Raw genomic sequence first — 24,071 nt, 5'->3', positions numbered from 1 at the left:
CGCCCCTCATCCGCGGCCGGGATTGAGCCTGGGTCCCCGGCGCTTCCGAGCCACCGCTGGGCCTTCCCAACCCCCCGTCCCCGTCCAGGGGGTGGCCGGAGATGTCCCAGCGGCCCCAGGCCCACTGACAGTGGGGAGAAAAAGCACCAACCCCAGCTCAAATCCGTCGGGCCAACCGACAACCCCGGACCGACAACACCAGTGGCCCCAGGACCACAGCCAGTGCGGAGAAGAAGCGCCAACTCCAGCAACCTCTGATCCAACTCCCGAGGAACCCGCTCCGCAATGGGCCAGGGACGGCCAGCAGCCGCCGGCCAAACACCTGGCACCGGCGAAAGCCGAGCACCAGCCATCAACGGGGATCCACACAAAGCACTGCAGCAACTCAGCTGCCTCCTTCCCGCGCCATCTGCAAGCCCGGCCAGACACCTCCGGTCACCCACGGACAGGGATGGGACACTCGGGAGGGGACGGGGACGGCACAGCAGCAACTCAACAGTGCCTGCAGTGCTGGAGATCCGGGCCCGACTACGAACGAGCACGATCTCTCTCACTCACCAAAGCATAAAGCATTAAAAACTAAATAATCTTACCTTTTAACAAAGTAACAATAAATACAACTATTTCATAGTTTGAAAGCAGTATTTTCTTACCCAGAAGAATCAAACCTGGAAAAAACGGAAGAAATGAAGGTGTATATGTACACAACTCCACTGTTTTCCAGCAATGTTTATGCATAGTGACCTTTGACCTGGGCATGCGTAGTCGGAATACCGAACTCGCTTATTAAAAACTGGTTCATAGACGTAATGATTAGTAATATGGAAACTGAGAGCAACATTGCACAGTCCTTTAAGGTAAAGGGTTGGACAGCACTGCGGTTTCACTATTCACACATAATCCTCTTTCCATAATGATTTTCACAGAGATTCAGAACTGCATCACCTGTAAAAAATTGGATAGATTGTATAATACCAGAACTGGGGAACATTACCAGCTTAAATAATACTGATTTGACAATAATGCTGAAAACCACCAAGGTAACTTATCATGAATTAAATTAAAAGCTATCAACCTTCTGTTGCCAGGTGCACACTGAATTTCAAGCACTTTTATATTTGAGAATAATTTACAGTTTGTGATAATTAAATTCATTTTCATGCACACATAATTATGTTTCTTTCAAAGCTGTTGAAACCCTAATTTTTACAGTAGGTACCAGGAAAATTGAAAGCGTGGAAATTGCAAGCAAAGTTAATGAAATGTTTGCTTCCTTTATAAATGCAGAACCAAAACAGTTATTGACGTACAGAGAAAGAACTGGGGAGGCTTAAGGCAAGGTCTGATCCATGCATCCATTAAAGGACAGGTATAACATAACCCATATATGTTCCTCTCCACCACAATTTTGATGAGATGATGAGCTCATTTTGATGAGATGATGAGCTCATTAGGAACAGGAAGCTGGAAACTGGCAAAGTTTCAGAGGACATCGGAAGTTTCATGGATGCAATTAGAGAGTCTGTAGCCTTCTGCACTATTCCAGTGAAGGCCAATGGAACCGAGATAAACTACACCTCGTCGTATGTTTGCACACATTGGAGGCTTAAGGACTCAATACAGCATTCCACACTTTTGGATAACTTGCTTTATTGTTTCATACCATTGCGACCAATCCATAAAATTATCTCAATTTTTCTTTTTCCTCGGGTGCTGCCTGATCTGCTGGGAATTTCAGGTTCAGCAACAACATTGATCTGCATTTTACACTTTCTGTCTAACTACCCTCATTAATGTAGCGATGTTACAAAACCTACCTTCAGCGGCGCTGCAGTTCTGCCACTGGCCGTGTGTGCGACTCTGGCGCCTTTGAGGGTGGGTGGGGGGGGTCGGGATTAAAATGCAGTTTTGTACTGCCTGTCGGAGGCAGATTTCCTCGGGCTGCTAGCTGATGAAGAAAAATCGATCGGACTTCCGTTCGCGGTTTATTTAAAAAAACATTTGCTGGACAATTTAATAATTGGATTAAAATAAAATGCGACTTCTAACGCCCTCAACAACTACAACGTGGCTGATCGCAAGAACGGGACAAAACAAAGGGTAAGTCGTATAGTTTACATATAATCTTACTTCTTGGGATGGCTTTAATCTAATTTTACGTTGTGAAAATTTTATTTGGGCCCCATACGAACCAGCAGTGTCTTTGCTGCCGATATAGGGTTCAAATTCACCGCAAATGCAATATTCCAATCGATCGCATTCCAGAATCACCCACTCGCAAGATAGACAATAGACAATAGACAATAGGTGCAGGAGTAGGCCATTCGGCCCTTCGAGCCAGCACCGCTTGATTAAAATGCTCTTTCATTTTGGACAATCATGTCATAAGCCGTCTAAACTGTCTATATTTTGTGTTATTCTCTCTCCGTGATCATTATTTTTAAACTAAATATTAACAACAGTTTGAGTCACATGTATTGTGCAAAAAAACAATAATTTTGATTATATTTTGAGTGGGTGTTTCTGGATTAATTTATGGGAATTAAACATTAAATTCCTTCCATTTGGCCTATAAGTTCAATGACAGTGAGATTTAAAAATCATGTTATATTGTGAATTATTGTGTGAATGTTATTTGGACATTTAGGCTATTTAAACATGTTAACCTTTTCTTAAGAAATGGATAGATGTTTAGATCTAGTAATTGAATTTAGATGAATTTAATTAATTAAATTGATTTGATGAAACTGATGAATATGAATTTCTTGTTGGGTATTTACTATTTGTTTTAGCATTTAACTTTTTCTATAATAACTGAAAATTTCATTCAGTTTTCTTAATTTTTAAGAAAGTTATGGGCTTTTGACTGTCCTCGATCAAGCTTTAGAGTTAAGTCAATGGAAAAGCAATAGGGAACAAGATGCGAATTTCCGAGTATGAAAATGGCCATAACTTTTTAAATACTGAAGATATAAATGTGAATTAGGTATCAAATTAAACTTCTTTTTATCTGATGGGATAAATTGCAGACTTTTTTAAATCTCAAAATTTTGTAACATTGCTAATTAGATCAGATGGTACTTTTAATTAATTGTAGTTCATTTTTAATTATTTTAATTTATTTAATTTTTATTTTATATTTTAAAATAAATTATATAAAATAAATTAAAATATTTTATTTTATATTAAAAAAATTATATAAAATAAATAAAATTATCACCCACAGTGATATCTTCCTTGTCCCATCCATTTCTCCCACACCCACTATACAACTTTAACTAACTTGTTTTCTCACTTCCTCTGCTAATGAAGACAGTATCATAGCACTCATCAAGAAACAGACCATTTGGCCCACTGAGTCTACATCCACCATCAAGCACCATTTACATAAATCCCTTTTTATTCCCGTCAACTTCATATCCCAACCACCACCCCTCCCCCAACCCCCAATACTACCACCCACCAGCACATTAGGGGCTCGTCAAGTAGGTTTTACACCTTTGACCTGAAAACTAAACTTTGTTTTCCTTCACAAAGATGTTGCCTGACCTGCAGAGGGTTTCCAGTATTTTCTGCCTTTATTAAAAATATTTTTTGTATGTGTTCATCACTGCCCTCTGTGCTGTTTGCCAGAAGCTCAGACACCTAGTTGTAATAGAGTTTTGAAAATTAATGGCTTGTGAAAGAACAGTAATGACCGCCTCTGAAATTTATTATTGCTTCACATGAGTTTTCCTCTCAAATAGCTTGGCAGCTGTTTAAAATTGGAAAAGATAACCTGGAATAAAATGTCCCTGATCTCTCCCATGAAGGGTACATATGGACGGTGGGTCTGTTCAAGACAGTACCGTTCAAGATCAAACAGCAGAACTCATCCGTGAATAAGAAATGCCAGGGTGAAATTCCTTTGGACAACCAGCAGCTCATGTACTGGGTCATTGGAAAGAAAGAGAAAAATAAAAAGGATTAAAATAAACATAAGGAATCAGGAAAGACATGCTAATCTGCAGTAAAAAAACCACAATGGTCTTTTTTCTTTGTCTCTTGAATTGGATTTGAAAGCAAATTGAATATCTGCTGCCAGGTCTTCAGAGTTCATTAACCCAGATCTATTAGCTCCATTAGCGTTTCAAATGGACGCAATTTCAGACTTTAATTTTTGCAAGCAATGTTTTAGCCAAAGCAAAGTAATGTATGGTTCAATGCATTTCCCTTAAATTGATAGACATTGGTTTGTCTAATCTCAACTTTACGGCTTCATCTATCTACACTCACATTCCCAGGGTATTGTGCATTTCAGTTTCGATGATAGATAAAACCATTGGCTGAGTCAAACTACTGAACTTAGGCCAGCTCACCCATCACCGGTAAAGATGACAGAGGCTACAATGAGTGAGCAATAGAGGGTGATGAGCCTTGACAGTCACAATCGTCTAGCATCTGTGCTTCTTCGTCTGCGTATTATGTATGAGTAACACGACTGGGAAGCACTGGACACATTAAATTCTCAACATTTCCATCACAATTTCTTTTCTTTTTCTCTTTGCTTAAGAATAACATAATCACACAGTATACTGACTTAGGTGCAATACCAAAGCACAATCCTTTTCATAAAAATACACCGCAAAATGAGAAAAGTGCCCGATGTGTCCGAATGTACGGCCTTCTGTGGGACTAAGCTATTCGCACCAGAAGCATTTCAAGTTCAATAGCTGGTAAGTGCTGATCTCACAGGCAGCATCTGGGGTTGTAATTAGTCACAGCATTGCATGCCAAGCAAGAATTCTCAAGTGTGACCATGCGATGGAGGGTACAATTGCGCTTGCTTTTGTTGTGCCTTGTGATGAATGGACATCCGTCGAGGCTAACAAGGGAAAAATGGACATTTAGATACCTCCCTGGTGCACAATCAAATAGTTAATGGGAGGTTCCAAGAACATTTCAATCCCCAACAATGATGGGGCCACCGTGAGGGTGCTAAAAAAAAACAGAACTACTTTTAGCCTGAAATGCTGGCGAGATGACTTTTCTCAGCTTCATCCTGAGAGCCCTAATAGCACAGAAGCATGCCTTCAATCACTTTGAATCATTGCATGTGATATCAAAAAAAGCTGGATAAAACAAATGCAATGGACCAGACAACATCATGGTTGTTGTATCGGCGACATCAGTTCTAAAACTAGTTGTCTCTATAGCAGAAATGTTCATGTAAATTACAATACTGGAATCTATGCACTATTGGGGTAAATTGCCCATTTATGTTGCAAGGACAAATCTAACTGGCTAATCACTGACTATTCAATCTACTCTCAAGCATGAGCAAGGTGAGGGGAGCCATCATCGACAGTGGTAGCCAGCAGTACTCATTCGCCAATAACTTCCTCATGCTCATTGACTGTGGTAGCAAGCAGTACTCATGCGGCAATAACTTCCTCACTAATGTCAAGTTTGGATTTTGCCAGTACCATTCTATTGCAAATATTAAACAGCTGAATTCAACAGATGAGGCAAGAGTGAATGCTGTTAATATCAATTAATGAGGACCAAAAGGGAAACACTTTAGTGGTTGGAGTCTAAGGGCACATAAAGGAAGGTGGCTATGTCTGCTGGATATCAATTATCCCATCTGCAGTGTTCCTCCCAAGGTAATATCCCGGACCCAACTCTAACAATTCCATTTGGACTCCCTCAATAAATGAAGCAGTCCATGTTTGGATCTAACAAGATAGCTTTCAGGCATAGGGTGAGAATTGACAAGCAGCATTTCCACCTTTAAAATGCTGGACAATTACCTTTTTTGACATTACAGATACTAACCATCTATCACTGACACACAATGGTGTTCTTATGAATATGTATCATGGGGGGAGGGGGGGGTCATCACTGACCAGAAATTCATCTGGACCAGCGCATAAATACTATGATGGCAAGAGCAAAGCAGAGACAAGATACTTTGATTGAAACAAGTCTTGATAGTCCATAAATGTCCACCATCTGCAATTTAGAAGGAGCATTGTGGAGTACTATCCAGTCGTCTGGATGTCAACAGCTCCAAGAAGCTTTATACCTTGCGAGACAAAGCAGCCAGTTTGACTGGAACCCCATTCATCACCATTAAACAATAATTTCTCCAACACCAATGCATTGGGACTTCAGTGAATATCATTCAAAAATGCACTGCAGTTCCTCTCTTAGACCATCCAACAGAAATTGCCAAAGTGGATAACTCTACCACCAAGAAGGTCTAGAATTGCATTGGAACACCCCCTGCATGTTCACCATCCCGACATGGTAATATATTGAAGTTCATCTATACTGAACTCCGTACCTAACTGCATAGTCAGAGTACCTTCATTAGATTCAAATGACAGCAAATTACAACCCCTTAACAGCAATTAGTGATGGTCAACAAATGTTGTCCATAACAGTGATGATCATATTTCAAAAAAAAAAATTTAGATAAGGTATACCTTTCCCAGTGCACCAATTACTGCCACAAGACAGGTGCAGTGAATGGCTAAAATAGAAAGGAAACTTTGGCATTGAATGTTACTAATTTCATTTAAATGTTAAACAAATCCCTGACAATGAAGCAAGAAAACATATTTTGGAGTGTTAATCAATTTTGGATTTCAACCTCACCACAGACAGCATTCAACACAATACTTTTCTAATTGGGACTGTTATTAAATCAGAGACTGGATTTTATATATGTAAAAACTTACGTGTCTGTCTCATCCCATGCAATGCATGACTGGTTTGTGGTGCCCTGTAAAACAAAAGAAAAACACTAAAAATAAATGTGTAGGAAAAAAACTGCAGATGCTGGTTTAAATCGAAGGAAGACGCAACATGCTGAAGTAACTCAGCGGGACATGCAGCATCTCTGGAGAGAAGGAATGGGTGACATTTTGGGTCTGAAGAAGGGTCTCGACCTGAAACGTCACCCATTCCGTCTCTCCAGATGCTGCCTGTCCCACTGAGTTACTCCAGCATTTTGTGTCTACACAGCTAATTCTACGGGTACAAATTAAACATTTTACAATCTTCTTCTTGCGAAAGAAAACACAAATAAACCAAAGGAATACAATTATGCTGCCTATATCTAAGTTGCAGTCAGGTAAATTAATATTTTTCCAACACAGTCTATGCACATCACCAGATTACATTTTGCATAATTCTATTGTGGATATAAATACCATGCTCTACAGCAATATAAGAGAGAGAATGAAGGAAGAGGTCAAATGACATGGTCAGATACTGTTATCACTCATGTCAATCAGCAAGACACTAAGGACTCCTAGATCAGGTGCATTGCCCCTCACCTGACCACTTTCTAAGTGAATCTACCATCAACAATCCCTAAATATTCTGAAGACAATTGGGAATTTGTTCCAGTAAAGGTTACCATAGGCAGATAAACCCTCAATGGATTTCTAGTTATGGCATTTCATCAGATTTTAACAACTGAATAGGTTCTTGCTCACTTCAGATGCCAGTTAAAGGTGAGCCATGTTCTTGTGAGACTGTAGACCAAAGGCTAAAAGGGCATCAGCTCGCATTCCCTAGTGGATATTATTGTAGCAGTTGAGTTTTCATCAGAGTGCAAGAGCTTCAAGCTCGCTGCGTTTGACAGCAACATTTTATTCTTAACTTATTTAGTTAAGTTTGATAGATAAGTTTTAGTTAGTTTGATAAAAGTATCGAAAATAAATCTACAAAACCACGTCATGTTGCTAGGTCTCTGGAGCACCGTCTGGTAGCAGAACTATGCTTCTATCCTAATTTATCCTTTAAGAAATGTATCTAACATATTGACTGATCAATTTGCCTTTGAGGTGTGGAAGGGTTGGTGATGTGAAACATGAAAAATTATTCAAAAAAACGATAAAACAAAATGTTTAATTCAATCATAAAGCTGTTTCCTTTAAGGCCTCCTTCATGCATGGCAATGTTAATTATATGAACAGAATTCACAATGCAATCTGCTAAACTAATAGGAGATCAAATTAAGGATATTTACCTGACTCATAAATTTCGGTAATTGACATTACTGAAAAAAAAACCCATTGTAATTGTCGTCCAGGAGGTTTCAGTGTTACAATAAAGACATTGTAACACTACAACATTTTCAAAACTCTTTAGATTCTGGAGTAGGTCCTGAGGATTGGAGGGTAGCTAATGTAACACCACTTTTTAAAAAGGGAGGGAGAGAGAAAACGGGGAATTACAGACCAGTTAGTCTAACATCGGTAGTGGGGAAACTGCTAGAGTCAGTTATTAAAGATGGGATAGCAGCACATTTGGAAAGTGGTGAAATCATTGGACAAAGTCAGCATGGATTTACGAAAGGTAAATCATGTCTGACGAATCTTATAGAATTTTTCGAGGATGTAACTAGTAGAGTGGATAAGGGAGAACCAGTGGATGTGTTATACCTGGACTTCCAAAAGGCTTTCGGCAAGGTCCCACATAAGAGATTAGTATACAAACTTAAAGCACACGGTATTGGGGGTTCAGTATTGATGTGGATAGAGAACTGGCTAGCAAACAGGAAGCAAAGAGTAGGAGTAAACGGGTCCTTTTCACAATGGCAGGAGTGACTAGTGGGGTACCGCAAGGCTCAGTGCTGGGACCCCAGCTATTTACAATATATATTAATGATTTGGACGAGGGAATTGAATGCAACATCTCCAAGTTTGTGGATGACACGAAGCTGGGGGGCAGTGTTAGCTGTGAGGAGGATGCTAGGAGGCTGCAAGGTGACTTGGATAGGCTGGGTGAGTGGGCAAATGCTTGGCAGATGCAGTATAATGTGGATAAATGTGAGGTTATCCACTTTGGTGGCAAAAACAGGAAAGTAGACTATTATCTAAATGGTGGCCGATTAGGAAAAGGGGAGATGCAACGAGGCCTGGGTGTCATGGTACACCAGTCATTGAAAGTAGGCATGCAGGTGCAGCAGGCAGTGAGGAAAGCGAATGGTATGTTAGCATTCATAGCAAAAGGATTTGAGTATAGGAGCAGAGAGGTTCTACTGCATTTGTACATGGTATTGGTGAGACCACACCTGGAGTATTGTGTACAGTTTTGGTCTCCAAGTCTGAGGAAAGACATTCTTGCCATAGAGGGAGTACAGAGAAGGTTCACCAGACTGATTCCTGGGATGTCAGGACTTTCATATGAAGAAAGACTGGATTGACTCGACTTGTACACGCTGGCATTTAGAAGATTGATGGGGGATCTTATAGAAACATACAAAATTCTTAAGGGGTTGGACAGGCTAGATGCAGGAAGATTGTTACCGATGTTGGGGAAGTCCAGGACAAGGGGTCATAGTTTAAGGATAAAGGGGAAATCCTTTAGGACCGAGATGAGAAAAACATTTTTCACACAGAGAGTGGTGAATCTCTGGAACTCTCTGCCACAGAAGGTAGTTGAGGCCAGTTCATTGGCTCTATTTAAGAGGGAGTTAGATGGGGCCCTTGTGGCTAAAGGGATCAGGGGGTATGGAGAGAAGGCAGGTACAGGAATACTGAGTTGGAAGATCAGCCATGTTCATATTGAATGGCGGTGCAGGCTCGATGGGCCGAATGGCCTACTCCTGCACCTATTTCCTATGTTTCTATGTTTCTATGAAAGGGGATCTAGTTAAAAGACATGGCCATTCATGTAATTACGAAGAAGGTGTGGCAGTGTCGCTACTTTCTTGGAAATTTAAGGGGAATTGGCATGTTGTCAAATATTTCAACAAACCTCTACAGATACACTGTAGAAACATTCGGACTGGGTGCATCACAGCCTGGCACCACAGTTCCAATGCACAGGTATACAAGAGGCTGCAGAGAGTGATAGTCTCAGCCCCTCCATCAGAAGCATTTACATGAGGCCATGCCTCAAGAAGGTAGCACCTATCATCAAGGAACCCCACCATGCTACTGTGGGGAAGAAGATATGGAATCTTTAAGTTCCACACCGCCTGATTCAGGAACAGCTACTTTCCTACAGCTATTCAGTTCTTGAATCAACCATAATCTTAGTTTGGGTATGGCACTACTTCTTGAACGACCAAGGGCTTGTTTTGCATAATGTCTTATTTTATTGTGCAGTCGATTTCTTTTCGCTGTCTTGTAGAATTTATGTATATTTTGTTTTTATGGGCTCGCCTCAATCTATGTGCCTGTGAATCTTCTTTAAGTAGATATAATCTTACCTGTATCTCACATATCTGTGCACATGACAATAAACTTGGCTTGGCTGACTTGACACATCACCCCTTGTGAACTACAGAAGTTTAAATGGTAATTGATACCAAAATGCAGAAAGCTAAGCATTTGTTTGACTGCAATATTACAAAATTCCTCAGTTTCTTCATTAGGAGATAATTTGTACCATTTCTACACTGAAACTGTGACAGTTGTCAGTTAAAGCTCCTAACAATTAATCAAAAGCCATTCTTCAACAGTGATTGCATTGATGAGGTAACAATATTTTCATTTCAGTGTCAGTGCAACAGTTTTCAATTGTGAATAAAATATAGAGATATGGAGCAGAACCAAATAAACCTCATCTGAAATGCGGTGTTTCATACAATTCGATTGCAGTGTACATGACTTGAATGCACAACTTACATTGTATAGATGAGAAAATTCAATTTCCAAAGGTTTGGATAAAGATTTTGGCGAAGGCTTTACAATAACAGAGATTATCTTTGAATTCAGCACTGTGGTATTTCTGAAATTGAAATCAAAAGAGAGGAAATATGTTAGTGATTAAAATTATAATGTTTCTTTTAAATCATAGGTAAAATAATTGGGTCTCACCACCAGGCCTGTGTCACTGACAGCTTCTTTGTCAGTTGCTGCCTTAAATTAATAGTGCTTGTGTCAATAGTTAGCTGTTTTGAGCATGTTATTGGCTAACTGTAATATTGTGGCTTTGACTCATTGTTTGTTACAATAATGTTATTTTCTCAACAAATGGAGGACTCAGCCATTGCACAACAAGTTGATTAAATGTAATAGCAACCAAGCCATGATAATTTTAGTCACCAAAATGACACTTCAGACACAAGTATAGACATAAGGAATGGCAGATGTTGGGATCCAGAGCAAAAACAAACTGATGAAGGAATTCAGCGAGTCACACAGCATCTATGAAGGGAAATAGACAGATGATGACTCGACAGAGGACCCATCTTCAGACTCTCAGGATGGCCAGAAGTGTATTCAGTTGTAATGTAGTTACAATTTTAATAAAGCGATTTCACCAATACTGCATGAAGTGACATTACATTGAACATAGGACAAAGTTGAGCACAGGAACAATGTTTATGCTGCACATGATGCCAATATAACTGATGTCATCTGCCTGCACATGATTCATGTCTCTCCATTCATGTGCCTATCCAAAAGCCTCTTAAATGCCACTATCACATTGCCTCCACCACCACCCCTGGCAGTGTGTTCTGGACACTCACCAGTGTTGTGTAAAAAAAAAACTTGCCCCACACATATTCAGTAAACTTTCGCCTCTCACCTTATAGCTAAGCCTAAGGTGTTAGACATTTCCACCCTGGGAAAAAGGTTCTGACTGACTACCTTATCTATGCCTCTCATCATTTTATATACAATATTCATGAATATACATTAATTCCATCTCCAAAACAGATAGACAGAGGAGTTGCTGACAGAGGAGTTGCTGAACACGAGCAGTCTATGTCAATTATTATCCCTCCAGTTGTCCGATGTTTCCATATTCCTTTATCTTCTTCTACCAATCCAAATTAGGTTGAATATTAATAAAGTTATGCTTGACCACTAATCCCAGAACTGAGTTCACCATACCTCAACTCTTTGTGAAGGAGTTTCTCTATTTTGTCAAAACGTTCTTCCTGAAACCTGATGCATTGTTTACCCAAACTGTTGTGCTTTCTCCTTTGGTCTTTGTAGACAAGATCAGTACAGTATTGCACTCTCAATCATATTATCATAAGGTCATCAGATCATAAGTGATAGGAGTAAAATTAGGCCATTCGGCCCATCAAGTCTACTCCGCGATTCAATCATGGCTGATCTATCTCTCCCTCCTAACTCCATTCTCCTGCCTTCTCCTCATAACCTCTGACACCAGTACTAATAAAGAATCTATTTATCACTGCCTTAAAAATATCCACTGATTCGGCCTCCACAGCCTTCTGTGGCAAAGAATTCCACAGATTCACCACATCCTGACTAAAGAAATGTGTCCTCATCTCCTTCCTAAAAGAATGTCCTTTAATTCTGAGGCTAAGACCTCTAGTCCTGAACACTCCCACTAGTGGAAACATCCTCTCCACATCTACTCTATCCAAGCCTTTCACCATTCTGTATGTTCAATGAGGTCCCCCCTCATTCTTCTAAACCAGCGAGGACAGGCCCAGTGCCGACAAAGAATCTTCAATCAAAAACTGTGATTCACATTTACGTCCAATGATAACCTCTCTGCAAATCTATTCTTCTGGAATTGAGTAAAAATGACCATCTGCTCAAAGCCATTTGCTGCTGCTGCAGCGAATTGGGGGAAATGACCACAAATATTGACAATTTCAATGCTGTCATTTGGGTGTATCAACGTTCAACATTCCTGAAATTTATTTTTTAATTTGTGATCTACAAATTAGATATTACTTAATCTACAAATGATAACACTTGTACACAAAGTCAAGTAACAAAAAATGATTTCCACGACTTAAGTTAGCCATTAAAAAGGATGTAGTGTTCAAGAAGGAACTGCAGATGCTGGAAAATCGAAGGTAGACAAAAATGCTGGAGAAATCAGCGGGTGCGGCAGCATCAATGGAGCAAAGGAAATGGGCAACTCTTCGGGCCAAAACCCTTCTTCAGAATGATGCAGGGTGGGGGGGGTGTGGGAGGTTGGGGGGGCAGGAAGAAGAAAGGAAGAGGAGGAGCCAGAGGGCTGATGGAGAGCTGAGATCTGTACCTCCTCCAACCTCATCTATTGCATCCGCTGCTCTAGATGCCAGCTGATCTACATCGGTGAGATCAAGCGTAGGCTTGGCGATCGTTTCGCCGAACACCTCCGCTAGGTCCACATTAACCAACCTGACCTCCCTGTGGCTCAGCACTTCAACTCCCCCTCCCATTCTGAATCCGACCTTTCTGTCCTGGGCCTCCTCCATGGCCAGAGTGAGCACCACCGGAAATTGGAGGAGCAGCACCTCATATTCCGCTTGGGCAGTCTGCACCCCAGCGGCTTGAACATTGACCTCCAATTTCCAGTAGCCCTTGCTGCCTCCTCCCCTTCTCAGCTCTCCCTCAGCCCTCTGGCTCCTCCTCTTCCTTTCTTCATCCCGCCTCCCCCCCCCACCCTGCATCATTCTGAAGAAGGATTTCAGCCCGAAGCGTTGCCCATTTCCTTTGCTCCATTGATGCTGCCGCACCCGCTGATTTCTCCAGCATTTTTGTCTAAAAAGGATGTAGTAACAGTTAAGTTGGGTAAAACAACATTTTCCAGCAAGATTAATGGTGGAATTAAATGGCAGTTGAGACCATTGAACCAGACGCTATAAATAGGTCCAACAGGCAATAATTCACTTCAAGAGTAATGTTGCATTGTGACTGCTTCTTGGATAGATGGTATAGTTATAGGTGGAAGCATAACACCATTGCCTCAATTCTTCAATCTTGTTGAGAAAACAATGCCTCTCACTAAATTTAGATGGATTAGGTTGATTTATCAGATTGGTTATATGCTGAGCATATTGGTTTTGTCCTTTACTTTAAAGTTATTCTTGTGGTACTGCCTGACTTGAAACATCTCAGCTATGTAGGGATGCTTTGATAAATGCAGCTGTGATCAATGTTATCAATGTTCCCACTGTTACAATTTTGAAAGCTATTAATAAGCAACCTGTTGATATATTAGTGCTGCATAAACAGCAAAACCTGAAGAGAAGATCACTATTTTACACTATTTTAAACTTTTTTCCTCTGATGCCAGCCGGGCAACCTCGGCAGCTTTTTAGGTTGCCAAATGACAGTTTAGGTGGTCATTTAAGATGGCTTGCATGACGCGTGCGATAATGTGCTCGGACGAAGTGCATAGTTACCAGTCGGTATTATGGTCAATGAAGCATTCACATGTTATTTCTGCTTCAAATAAAGTCAGAAACTAAACATATTCACCAATCAAGACATGATATATACCACAATGACATGCAGCAAAATTACAATACAGTATTTTCATTTCTTTTTACACGTTGCAATGAATGCAATTTCTATTATTTCTTTCCACTTCCAAACAAAAATCTGGTTGGATTATTCAGCGTATGATCAACCTCAGTGAGACCAAGTGCAGGCTTGGCGATCGCTTCGCACAACACCTCCACTCAGTTTGCAATAACCAACCTGATCTTGGCTCAGCACTTCAACCAGTGATGGAAATGGGTTTTAGGAGCTAGGGGTACTCTATGGTCCATGAGCCTGAGGTTGGGAAGGAAGGGGGGGGACATTTTTTTTTCTGTGGTCATACCCATGTAAGAATGCATCACTTGTTTATTGTGTATTTATAATATAGTTTATTGTGTATTATATGTCATAGTTGCTTTCTTGCATATCTCTCTCTCTCCCTCTCTGTGTTGGCTGCAGCCATCGTCTGCTTCGGTGAGGGAACCAGGTCGGTGATTGATCAAACGGCCCCTAGGAGACTGTCTGATTGGCCATCGAGTGACCAGCGCATTATGTGATTGGACACAATGCCCTTGGAGACAGCGGCTGATTGGACGGGAGGAGACTGATTTGTTGATTGGATGGGAATTTTAAGGGAAGCTGATCGGTGATTGGACGCAACCCCCTTAGAGACAGCGGAAGGAATGGACCAGGAGCCGCCACCCCCCCCCCCCCCCCACCCCCCTAACAGGAAGGAACCGCAGATGCAGCCATGCCCGCAAAATGCCAAATGATTCCGGGAAAGCCGAGGCAACTGGGTGAGAAAGAGGGAGTAAGGGAGCGAGAGAGATCCAAAGGACGGATTTTGATCCCAACTACGCCTCACTGAGACATAGCCAGAAGTTTCCAACCTGCGGCCCCCTCAAGTTCGAGCCACGTGGACCAAGATACCATGTTGTAAACAACCACGTTTGCTACTTTGACTGGGAGTTCGCGTTCCGCCCAGTCCCGCCAGCAGATTACAGCTGTTTGATATCCGCTTCAGGAAGGAGCGGGTGGTCTATGAGCGTCCAGGAGGTGAACTCCGTTTACAGCAGAGAGACGCCAGGTCTGATGAGGGCCAAGATCTTAGACAGTCATTATGGAATTGGGAAAAGTTCCAATGAGCTGGTGAAAGACGTGGAGCACCCTTACAGCGCCACTTTCCTCCACACTCTCCATCTCATGGAGACTCTGGAAACCAAAGATCCTATAGTGGAGCAAGATAGTCCACTCGACGAAAAAGCCGTAATAGGGTCATGGGTAATCTTCAGCACCATTTCAGTAACCGGCTTCCACCTCCGCTCTAGTATCTTTGCTTTGGTCATGGCTTCTTCATGCACAAATCATCTTTATTTTTCTCAGCTGCAGGTGATCATTTTGATATTCCTGCCTAGTCCTCCTTTTTAACTTTGAACATAACCCCCCCCCCCCCCCCCCCCCCCCCCCCCATAGAATCATAGAAATACAAATAAAGGCTATTATAGACTTTATATCTCTATGGTAGAAAGTAATCAAAATGTGCGCTTAAAAAGTGCCTGCGAGTTAATGGACCAAACAGATCTAAGCTACATTTTAAAATAAAATTGCATACATGTAAGCTTCCAAGTAACAAACAAAATGTGTACACCTCTGAAAAGTACATAGTTACAATACCACTTGTTTTAGTGACTGTGAAATGAATTTTTTTTTTTTAAACTAGATCCTGGAAAACCAATTGCAGAAAAACCAGTCCAGGCATTAAATTGTGGGCTTCAACCCCATCCTACCCTTTGGGCTTCTACCCCATCCTAACTTAGTTGTGTGTGTGTGTGTTAGTTGTCCCTGCGGGTTGGGTGCGTGTTAGTTGTCTGTGCGTTATGTGTGTGGGAGGAAAGGGGAGAAGGGAGGAAGGAGAGAATGAAGTGATGGATGTAGAGAAAGAAGGGAGGGAGGGAAGGAGTGGAGGGAAAAGAGAGAGAGGAAGGAGAGAAAGAAGGGAGGGAGGGAGAGAAGGGAAAAGAGAGAGAGGAAGGAGGGAGGGAAGGAGTGAAGGGAGGGAGGGAAGAAGGGAAGGGAGGGATAGAAGGGGAGGCGAGAAGGGAAAGAGAGGGCCGGCAGACGGGTATAAGCTGAGGCCGAGGTTTGTTAACGTTGACGCCGACCAGTTGCTGTGGTGGTGCGCAAGTGCAGGGGGAGGTTGTGCGCATGTGGAGGGAGAGGATGTGCAGGCTGCAGCAGTGCATATGTGCAAGGCGGTCGGCCGTGTCGGCGGGTGAGGAGCGAGCAGAGAGCGGAGACCCGGTGGCCTGGATACAGATGGCGGGCGGAGACAAAGAGTGACAGGGAGAGAGATAGAGAGGAGAGCCCGCTCAGAATTATACGATAGGTGTCCCGGGTACTTGCCAAGCCAGGCAAAATGGCATAGATTTTAGGTTGTCCGACGGGACTGTAGGTCGCATTTGGCACCCGGGCAACAGCTAATTTCGAGCCCCGTTTTACATATAACTATTATGACGTCGGTGAGGCCGCATTTAGAGTATTGTGTTGAGTTCTGGGCACCATGTTATAGGAAAGATGCTGTCAAACTGGAAAGTTCACAAGTTCACAAGTTATAGGAATAGAATTAGACCATTCAGCCCATCGAGTCTACTTCGCCATTCAATCTTGGCTGATCTCTGCCTCCGAATCCCATTTTCCTGCCTTCCTTCTCCCCAATAACCCTTGACACCCGTTCTAATCAAGAAGAGTACAGTTATTTACTAGGATGTTGCCAGGGCAATAGGGTCTGGGTTCTAGGGAGAGGTTGAGTAGGTGGGGATTCTATTACTTGTGGCGCAGGAGGATGAGGGGTTATCTTATTGAGGTGTATAAAATCATGAGAGGAATAGATCGGGAAGATGCATAGTCCCTTGCCCAGAGTAGATGAATCGAGGACCAGAAGACATAGGTTTAAGATGAAGGGGAAAAGACTTAATAGGAATATGAAGAGTAACGTTTTCAGACAAAGGGTAGGTGTGTGGAACAAGATGCCAGAGGAGGTAGCTGTGGCAGGGACTATTTCACACAAATAGTCCCTTCTGCCTGCAGGTAATTCATTTTCCTCCATTCCCTGCATATTTATGTGCCTCTCTAATAACATCCTGATTGCCACTGTCAGGTCAGTGGTATTTATGCTAAATTTAAAGATAATTCATAAATTATAGATTAACTTTTACTTCTCAGATTTGGCTGATTTTTCTTACAACACATGAAGCATACCAGAAAATGGGTTGTAAAATTAGATACAATTATTTGGCAGTATTTCCTGAAAAATTCAATTAAAAAAAAAATTAATCAATAGCAGATAATATTTGTCATCCAAGAATAATTGTTGAAAGTGGAAGCCATGCAGATTTGTTTAGGATGAGTAACTGATGCATTCACAAATGCTTTGAATGTCAATTACTTATCAAGGATACTCTGTTATACATTATCCCACCTTTATTCCCCAATCTACTTCATTACAATGTATTAATTTCATTAAGCATTACCCGAGAAGTGACTAGATTTAACCAGTTAAGTAAAACTCAGTCGTTGAATGATTTACCTTTGAAGATCCAGAAATATTCCGAGGTTTCTATAGAGGGTGGTTCCTATCACATACACTGAAGAATCGTCTGGCTCTGTAAATATAAGTGCAGATGTGTTGGAAAGTATAGAAACATAGAACCATAGAAACATAGAAAAATAGGTGCAGGAGTAGGCCATTCGGCCCTTCGAGCCTGCACCGCCATTCAATATGATCATGGCTGATCATCCAACTCAGTATCCTGTACCTGCCTTCTCTCCATACCCCTGATCCCTTTAGCCACAAGGGCCACATCTAACTCCCTCTTAAATATAGCCAATGAACTGGCCTCAACTACCTTCTGTGGCAGAGAATTCCAGAGATTCACCACTCTCTGTGTGAAAAATGTTTTCCTCATCTCGGTCCTAAAAGATTTCCCCCTTATCCTTAAACTGTGACCCCTTGTCCTGGACTTCCCCAACATCGGGAACAATCTTCCTGCATCTAGCCTGTCCAACCCCTTAAGAATTTTGTAAGTTTCTATAAGATCCCCCCTCAATCTTCTAAATTCTAGCGAGTACAAGCCGAGTCTATCCAGTCTTTCCTCATATGAAAGTCCTGACATCCCAGGAATCTGTCTGGTAAACCTTCTCTGCACTCCCTCTATGGTAAGAATGTCCTTCCTCAGATTAGGAGACCAAAACTGTAAGCAATACTCCAGGTGTGGTCTCACCAAGACCCTGTACAACTGCAGTAGAACCTCCCTGCTCCTATACTCAAATCCTTTTGCTATGTATAGTAAATTTGTTAATTAAAAATTGGTAAAACAATTTTTTTTAAACATATCCTTTAAAGTGTTAATTTCTCCTTAATATACATTTTTTATGTGGGTTGGTTGTAGTGTACAGGTTAATAATGAAACTGCATATCCCCTTCATCTGTACCCTCAATAAATTACCCTAAAATACCCTAAACTACATATCCCCCCTCATCTTCACCATGGATGTCCAGTCACTCTACACCTCCATCCCCCACCAGGATGGCCTCAATGCCCTCTGGTTCTTCCTCGACCAGAGGAGCAACCTATACCCAGCCACTGACACCCTCCTCCGCCTAACGGAGTTGGTCCTCACCCTCAACAACTTTACGTTTAACTCCTCCCATTTCCTCCAAACACAAGGCGTAGCTATGGGCACACGCATGGGCCCCAGCTACGCCTGCCTCTTTGTCGGGTACATTGAACAATCCTTGTTCAATACGTACCAGGGCCCCATCCCCGACCTCTACCTCCGTTACATTGACGACTGCTTTGGGGCCACCTCCTGCACCCACACACAACTGACTGACTTCATCCACTTCACCACCAACTTCCATCCAGCACTCCAATACACCTGGACCATTTCCGACACTTCCCTACCATTCCTTGACCTCACCATCTCCATCGCAGGGGACAGACTTCTGACCGACATACACTACAAACCAACTGACTCACATGGCTATCTGGATTACACGTCTTCCCACTCTGCCCCCTGTAAAGACTCCATCCCCTACTCCCAATTCCTCCGCCTACGCCGCATCTGCTCCCAGGATGAGACGTTCCACACCAGGGCATCGGAAATGTCCTCGTTCTTCAGGAACGGGGATTCCCCTCCGCCACCATAGATGAGGCTCGCACCAGGGTCTCATCCATACCCCGCAACACTGCTCTCTCTCCCCATCCCCGCACTCGCAACAAGGGCAGAGTCCCCCTAGTCCTCACCTTTCACCCCACCAGCCGGCAAATACAACAAATAATCCTCCGCCATTTCCGCCACCTCCAACGTGACCCCACCATTCGCCACATCTTCCCATCTCCCCCTATGTCTGCCTTCCGCAAAGACCGCTCCCTCCGCAACTCCCTTGTCAATTCTTCCCTTCCCTCCCGTACCACCCCCTCCCCGGGCACTTTCCGTTGCAACCGCAAGAAATGCAACACCTGTCCCTTCACCTCCCCCCTCGACTCCATTCAAGGACCCAAGCAGTCGTTCCAGATGCGACAAAGGTTCACCAGTATCTCCTCCAACCTCATCTACTGCATCCGCTGCTCTAGATGTCAGCTGATTTACATCGGGGAGACTAAGCGGAGGTTGGGCGATCATTTCGCCGAACACCTCCGCTCAGTCCGCAATAACCTACCTGAACTCCTGGTGGCTCAGCACTTCAACTCCCCCTCCTATTCCCAATCCGACCTCTCTGTCCTGGGTCTCCTCCATTGCCAGAGTGAGCAACACCGGAAATTGGAGGAACAGCACCTCATATTCCGCCTGGGTTGCTTGCGTCCGGATGGCATGAACGTTGAATTCTCCCAGTTTTGCTAGCCCTTGTTGTCTCCTCCCCTTCCTTAACCCTCGAGCTGTCTCCTCCCATCCCCCCGCCCTCGGGCTCCTCCTCCTCCCTTTTTCCTTCCTTCTTCTCCCCACCCCCCATCAGTCTGAAGAAGGGTTTCGGCCCGAAACGTCGCCTATTTCCTTCGCTCCATAGATGCTGCTGCACCCGCTGAGTTTCTCCAGCATTTTTGTGTACCTTCGATCTTCCAGCATCTGCAGTTCCTTCTTGAACCCTCAATAAATATGTTCACTTCACTTCTCATAAATATGGTCACACTACCAATCCCAGCTGTGGCAACATTGGTATAGTTGTCTCCTTGTAGGACACTGGTTTTTTTTTATTCTTTGTCTTAAACCATGTGTTGTGCTTTTGTATGTCATTTATTGTGCTTTTGTATGCAATTTATTCTATGTAACGTCTTGTCTTTTATCTTTTATTAGTCTGTAATTAAAAAGTAAGTTAGTTAATTCTCTCGATGATTTTCACCTTTATCTTGTCATTAAATTACAATTTTGAACAGCATTGTGAAGCTGCCCTGCATTCCCTGCATAATGATAGCAAACTAGTTGCTGTGAATTTCTCCTCCCACATCCGATTAATGTATGAACTGGGTGATGTGGATCAGAATGCCTTTCAAGTTCCATTCAACCAAGTACAGGGAATATTGTTTTCAACCAAGTATCTCAGTTCACACAATTCTGGTTCTTGAAAGTATTGCTTTTCAAGATTGACTTTCACAACCTCTCTACGTCCCACATCATTTAGGGCCAACAAATGCCGAGAAAATCATTCCTCCTTTGATGCCCCTATAAACAATATATCGCTGCTTCACTGAGTTGTGGTCTGCTTCCAAATTCATTCCACTGTGCAATTAATTTTGGGTGCCGAGCACAACAATTCTGTTCTGCTTTAGAGAAGGTCCAGCACAAATGGCAGGCGATGAATATCTCAGCAGTCATTGGATGTGAAGGATTTTTCAATGTCAATGTCGAGAGAGAGTTGAAGGAGCTTATGAGACAAAAAACACATAAAACCAATTCTTTCTTTAGTTCAAGATCCCAAATTGCATGGACTGAGGTCCTTTGATGGTATCCCTGACACACAAATAAAAGCAAATGATCAATTCATATCACAAAATATTACAGTTCCACACTACTCTGTTACAATGGCTATTTTTGAAATTATACTAGGTTATTTCCTTCCACTCAGAAGTCAATTCAACGCACTGGTCACCCTATCAATGATGCACAGTCTCTTGAGATTAATCCAGATGGCATGATGGTGCAGCTGTTAGTGCTGCTGCCTTCAGACCCAGCGTTGATCCAGAACATAGTTTGTGCAAGTTTCTGTGTGCCATTTTCATGTTCTCTTTATAAACATGTGAACTTTGCCATGTGCTTCCTCCCTCCTCCAAACATATGCTGGCAGATTCTTGGGTCTTCTAAATTTACTTTGGGTGTTGATCAGTGGCAAAAACAATCATATGGCATATAAGAAAGAACAACTTCTCCACAGGGAGAATATGCACACTCCATGCAGATCTGCATTAAAGGAGCTGATTTGTTAAGAATTTTTTTCCTATCATTTACTTTGGCTTCTGCAAAGATTACTCCTTCTTATATCAATTGAAACATATAGTAACAGCCCAAAGATGTCCAATTGGAAAATATATTTGGCATACACTTCTAGCTTTCTATCTACCTTGTGCATCTTTAGAGGTTTTGTGGGACTCAACAATACTAGCGGAGATCCTCTGATTTGTACTGTTTATTGCCTGTTACTTTTTTGGTGTGGGCTCTTGTGCTTATTGTCAGTGGTTTAAACTATTACAAACCTGCAGTTACAATCCAATGGAGAAATTGAAATTCAATAAAAATAATTAGCAGGAATGACAGCGCACTGTCCTTTTTATGTTGAGTTCAAATCTAATCTAAACTGAAAGTCCATTCATTCTAAAATCTATAATGATTCTTTAATACACTCATGTTGTTAGTTTCTATATTATATTACTTTACAGCACAAATTTCCACCAGATTGGCATAATTTGGTTTTCATGCTGATAACCTCAAATGATAAACTAAATGTAAGTCAATCTTCTTACACAAACAAAGTTTACAATAAAACGAGGGCTAAGAGATCTGGCAGCACTCAATACTGCCACAAAAGCTTTAGTTTTAGCCCTAGGAATTCAAGAAGGTTGCACCTTCTGGATGCTGATGTGCATACTACGCATGTTTACAATCCATTAGCTTCATGGCAAATAACCCTAAGTATATTTTGTCTAAATTACGAATGACAGGGAGACACAAGAGAATGTAGATGCTGGAATCTGTAGTATCAAACAAAATGCTGGAGGAATTCAATGGGTCAAGCGACATCTACAGGAAAAAGGTAATGGTCGACCTTCCCTGATGCAGTCTTGATCTGAAATGTCGATCCTTCCTCTCCCCGTCAGATGCAGCTCAACTCGTAGAGTTTCTCTAGCAGATTGTTTGTTGTTTCCTTATGACATATAAGGAGTAATGTCCTTTGAGTTTGGTAAGTCCTTCTCATCTCCCAGAACTATCTCCTCAATCCCATTCTCCAATTATTTTGCTGCTACCTATTCTCTCATGCAGGTCCATTGATACCCCCTGCAAACTACCCAGGGTAATCAAACGTCATCTCTACGATCTGTTAGGAAACTGAAGCTCCCCGAGGTAAGCCCAAGCAATCATCGGTAGAATATGCACACTCCATGCAGATCTGGGTCACAGAAGCTGAGGGACCATGGCTTTACCTGCCTCACCACTGATGCCAAAGACACAAGGAACTGCAATCTTGAATGAAACACAAAGTGCTGGAGTAACTCAACAGGTCAGGCAGCATCTTTGATTCTTAATCAGACTGAAGAAGGATCCAGACCCTAAACCTTGCCTGTCCTATCCTTCAGAGATGCAGCCTGATCCGGTGAGTTACTTCAGCATGTGTTTCACCCGTCATTCTGCTGCCTGCGTTAAATCTGCCCTATTCCACAAAATTGGGGCTTGTTAAAACATTAATAAAAAGCTAATTTGCATCAAAAACATACCGAAGTGTTCAGCTCTCACAAAATTAAATGACAAATGAAGATCAATGGACCATCGTGGGCTTTTTTTGTCATTGGTGCCAGATTTGATCTGTTCTCATATGAAAATTACCATTTGCCATGGAAACTTCACTATGAAAGAATCTAGACCTTGACAACCAAAACAGTTGAATTTCAGGTTAGATATGTAGATTTTAAATGGTTTATCACGAAAGAGTCACGTTAGCTGTCCTTGAAAATGTTTGACATGACTCTCCACATTGTGCTTCAGAAATGTGTAATTCGTGTCAGTAACAGGTACAAAGCTCTCAAACAAATTTGATAATGTGAACTAACACAACTAATGCATAGGCAGCCAGGAGTTTGTAACTAGAATCAAATACCAATTTAGATCTCACTACACAGTGCCCTATTAGTGCATTTATTTTTAGAGATACAGCATGGAAAAAAAGCCCTTCAGCCCACCGAGTCCGTGATGACCAATGTTCACCCCGTACACTAGCACTATCCTACACACTTGGGTCAATTTACAATTTTTACTGAAGCCAATTAACCTCCAAACCTGTACAACTTTGTAATGTGGGAGGTAACCGGAGCACTCGGGGAACCTAAGCGGTCACAGGGAGAATGTACAAACTCCATACAGACAGCACCCATAATCAGAATCGAACCCAGGACTCTGGCGTTGTAAGGCAGGAATTCTGCCGCTGTGCCGCCCCAGTTAATTGGCAAAGGGGAAACAGGAAGATTCCAGAACGGATACCTCAAAACTATTGGCAGTCAATCACTTCAGCCTTCAATTCACAATGTCCACCATCAAACAAAATGTTAGGATACATAACATGTGCTGGAGGAACTTAGTAGGTCTGGCTATATATGTGGAACAAAATGGATGGTTGAC

The 24,071-nt window shown here is 42.2% G+C and overlaps 1 protein-coding gene across 6 annotated transcripts in view; it reads right to left on the bottom strand.

The window, feature by feature from the left end:
- Positions 1 to 24,071, bottom strand: part of adgrb1 (adhesion G protein-coupled receptor B1) — a 576,464-nt gene that overhangs the window by 267,853 nt on the left and 284,540 nt on the right. For all 6 annotated transcript variants that reach the window (XM_033019939.1, XM_033019941.1, XM_033019942.1 and 3 more), the window contains 3 exons: positions 17,776 to 17,851; positions 10,632 to 10,734; positions 6,726 to 6,769 (listed from right to left, as the gene is read on the bottom strand). In XM_033019939.1, coding sequence (XP_032875830.1) covers positions 6,726 to 6,769; positions 10,632 to 10,734; positions 17,776 to 17,851 — 223 coding nt within the window. The remainder of the gene's footprint in view (positions 1 to 6,725; positions 6,770 to 10,631; positions 10,735 to 17,775; positions 17,852 to 24,071) is intronic.

Source organism: Amblyraja radiata, chromosome 4, assembly GCF_010909765.2.
Source record: "Amblyraja radiata isolate CabotCenter1 chromosome 4, sAmbRad1.1.pri, whole genome shotgun sequence".
In the NCBI taxonomy this organism is placed as follows: domain Eukaryota; kingdom Metazoa; phylum Chordata; class Chondrichthyes; order Rajiformes; family Rajidae; genus Amblyraja; species Amblyraja radiata.
Note: the sequence above shows the minus strand (reverse complement) of the source record. Positions and strands in the feature narration are given on the sequence as shown.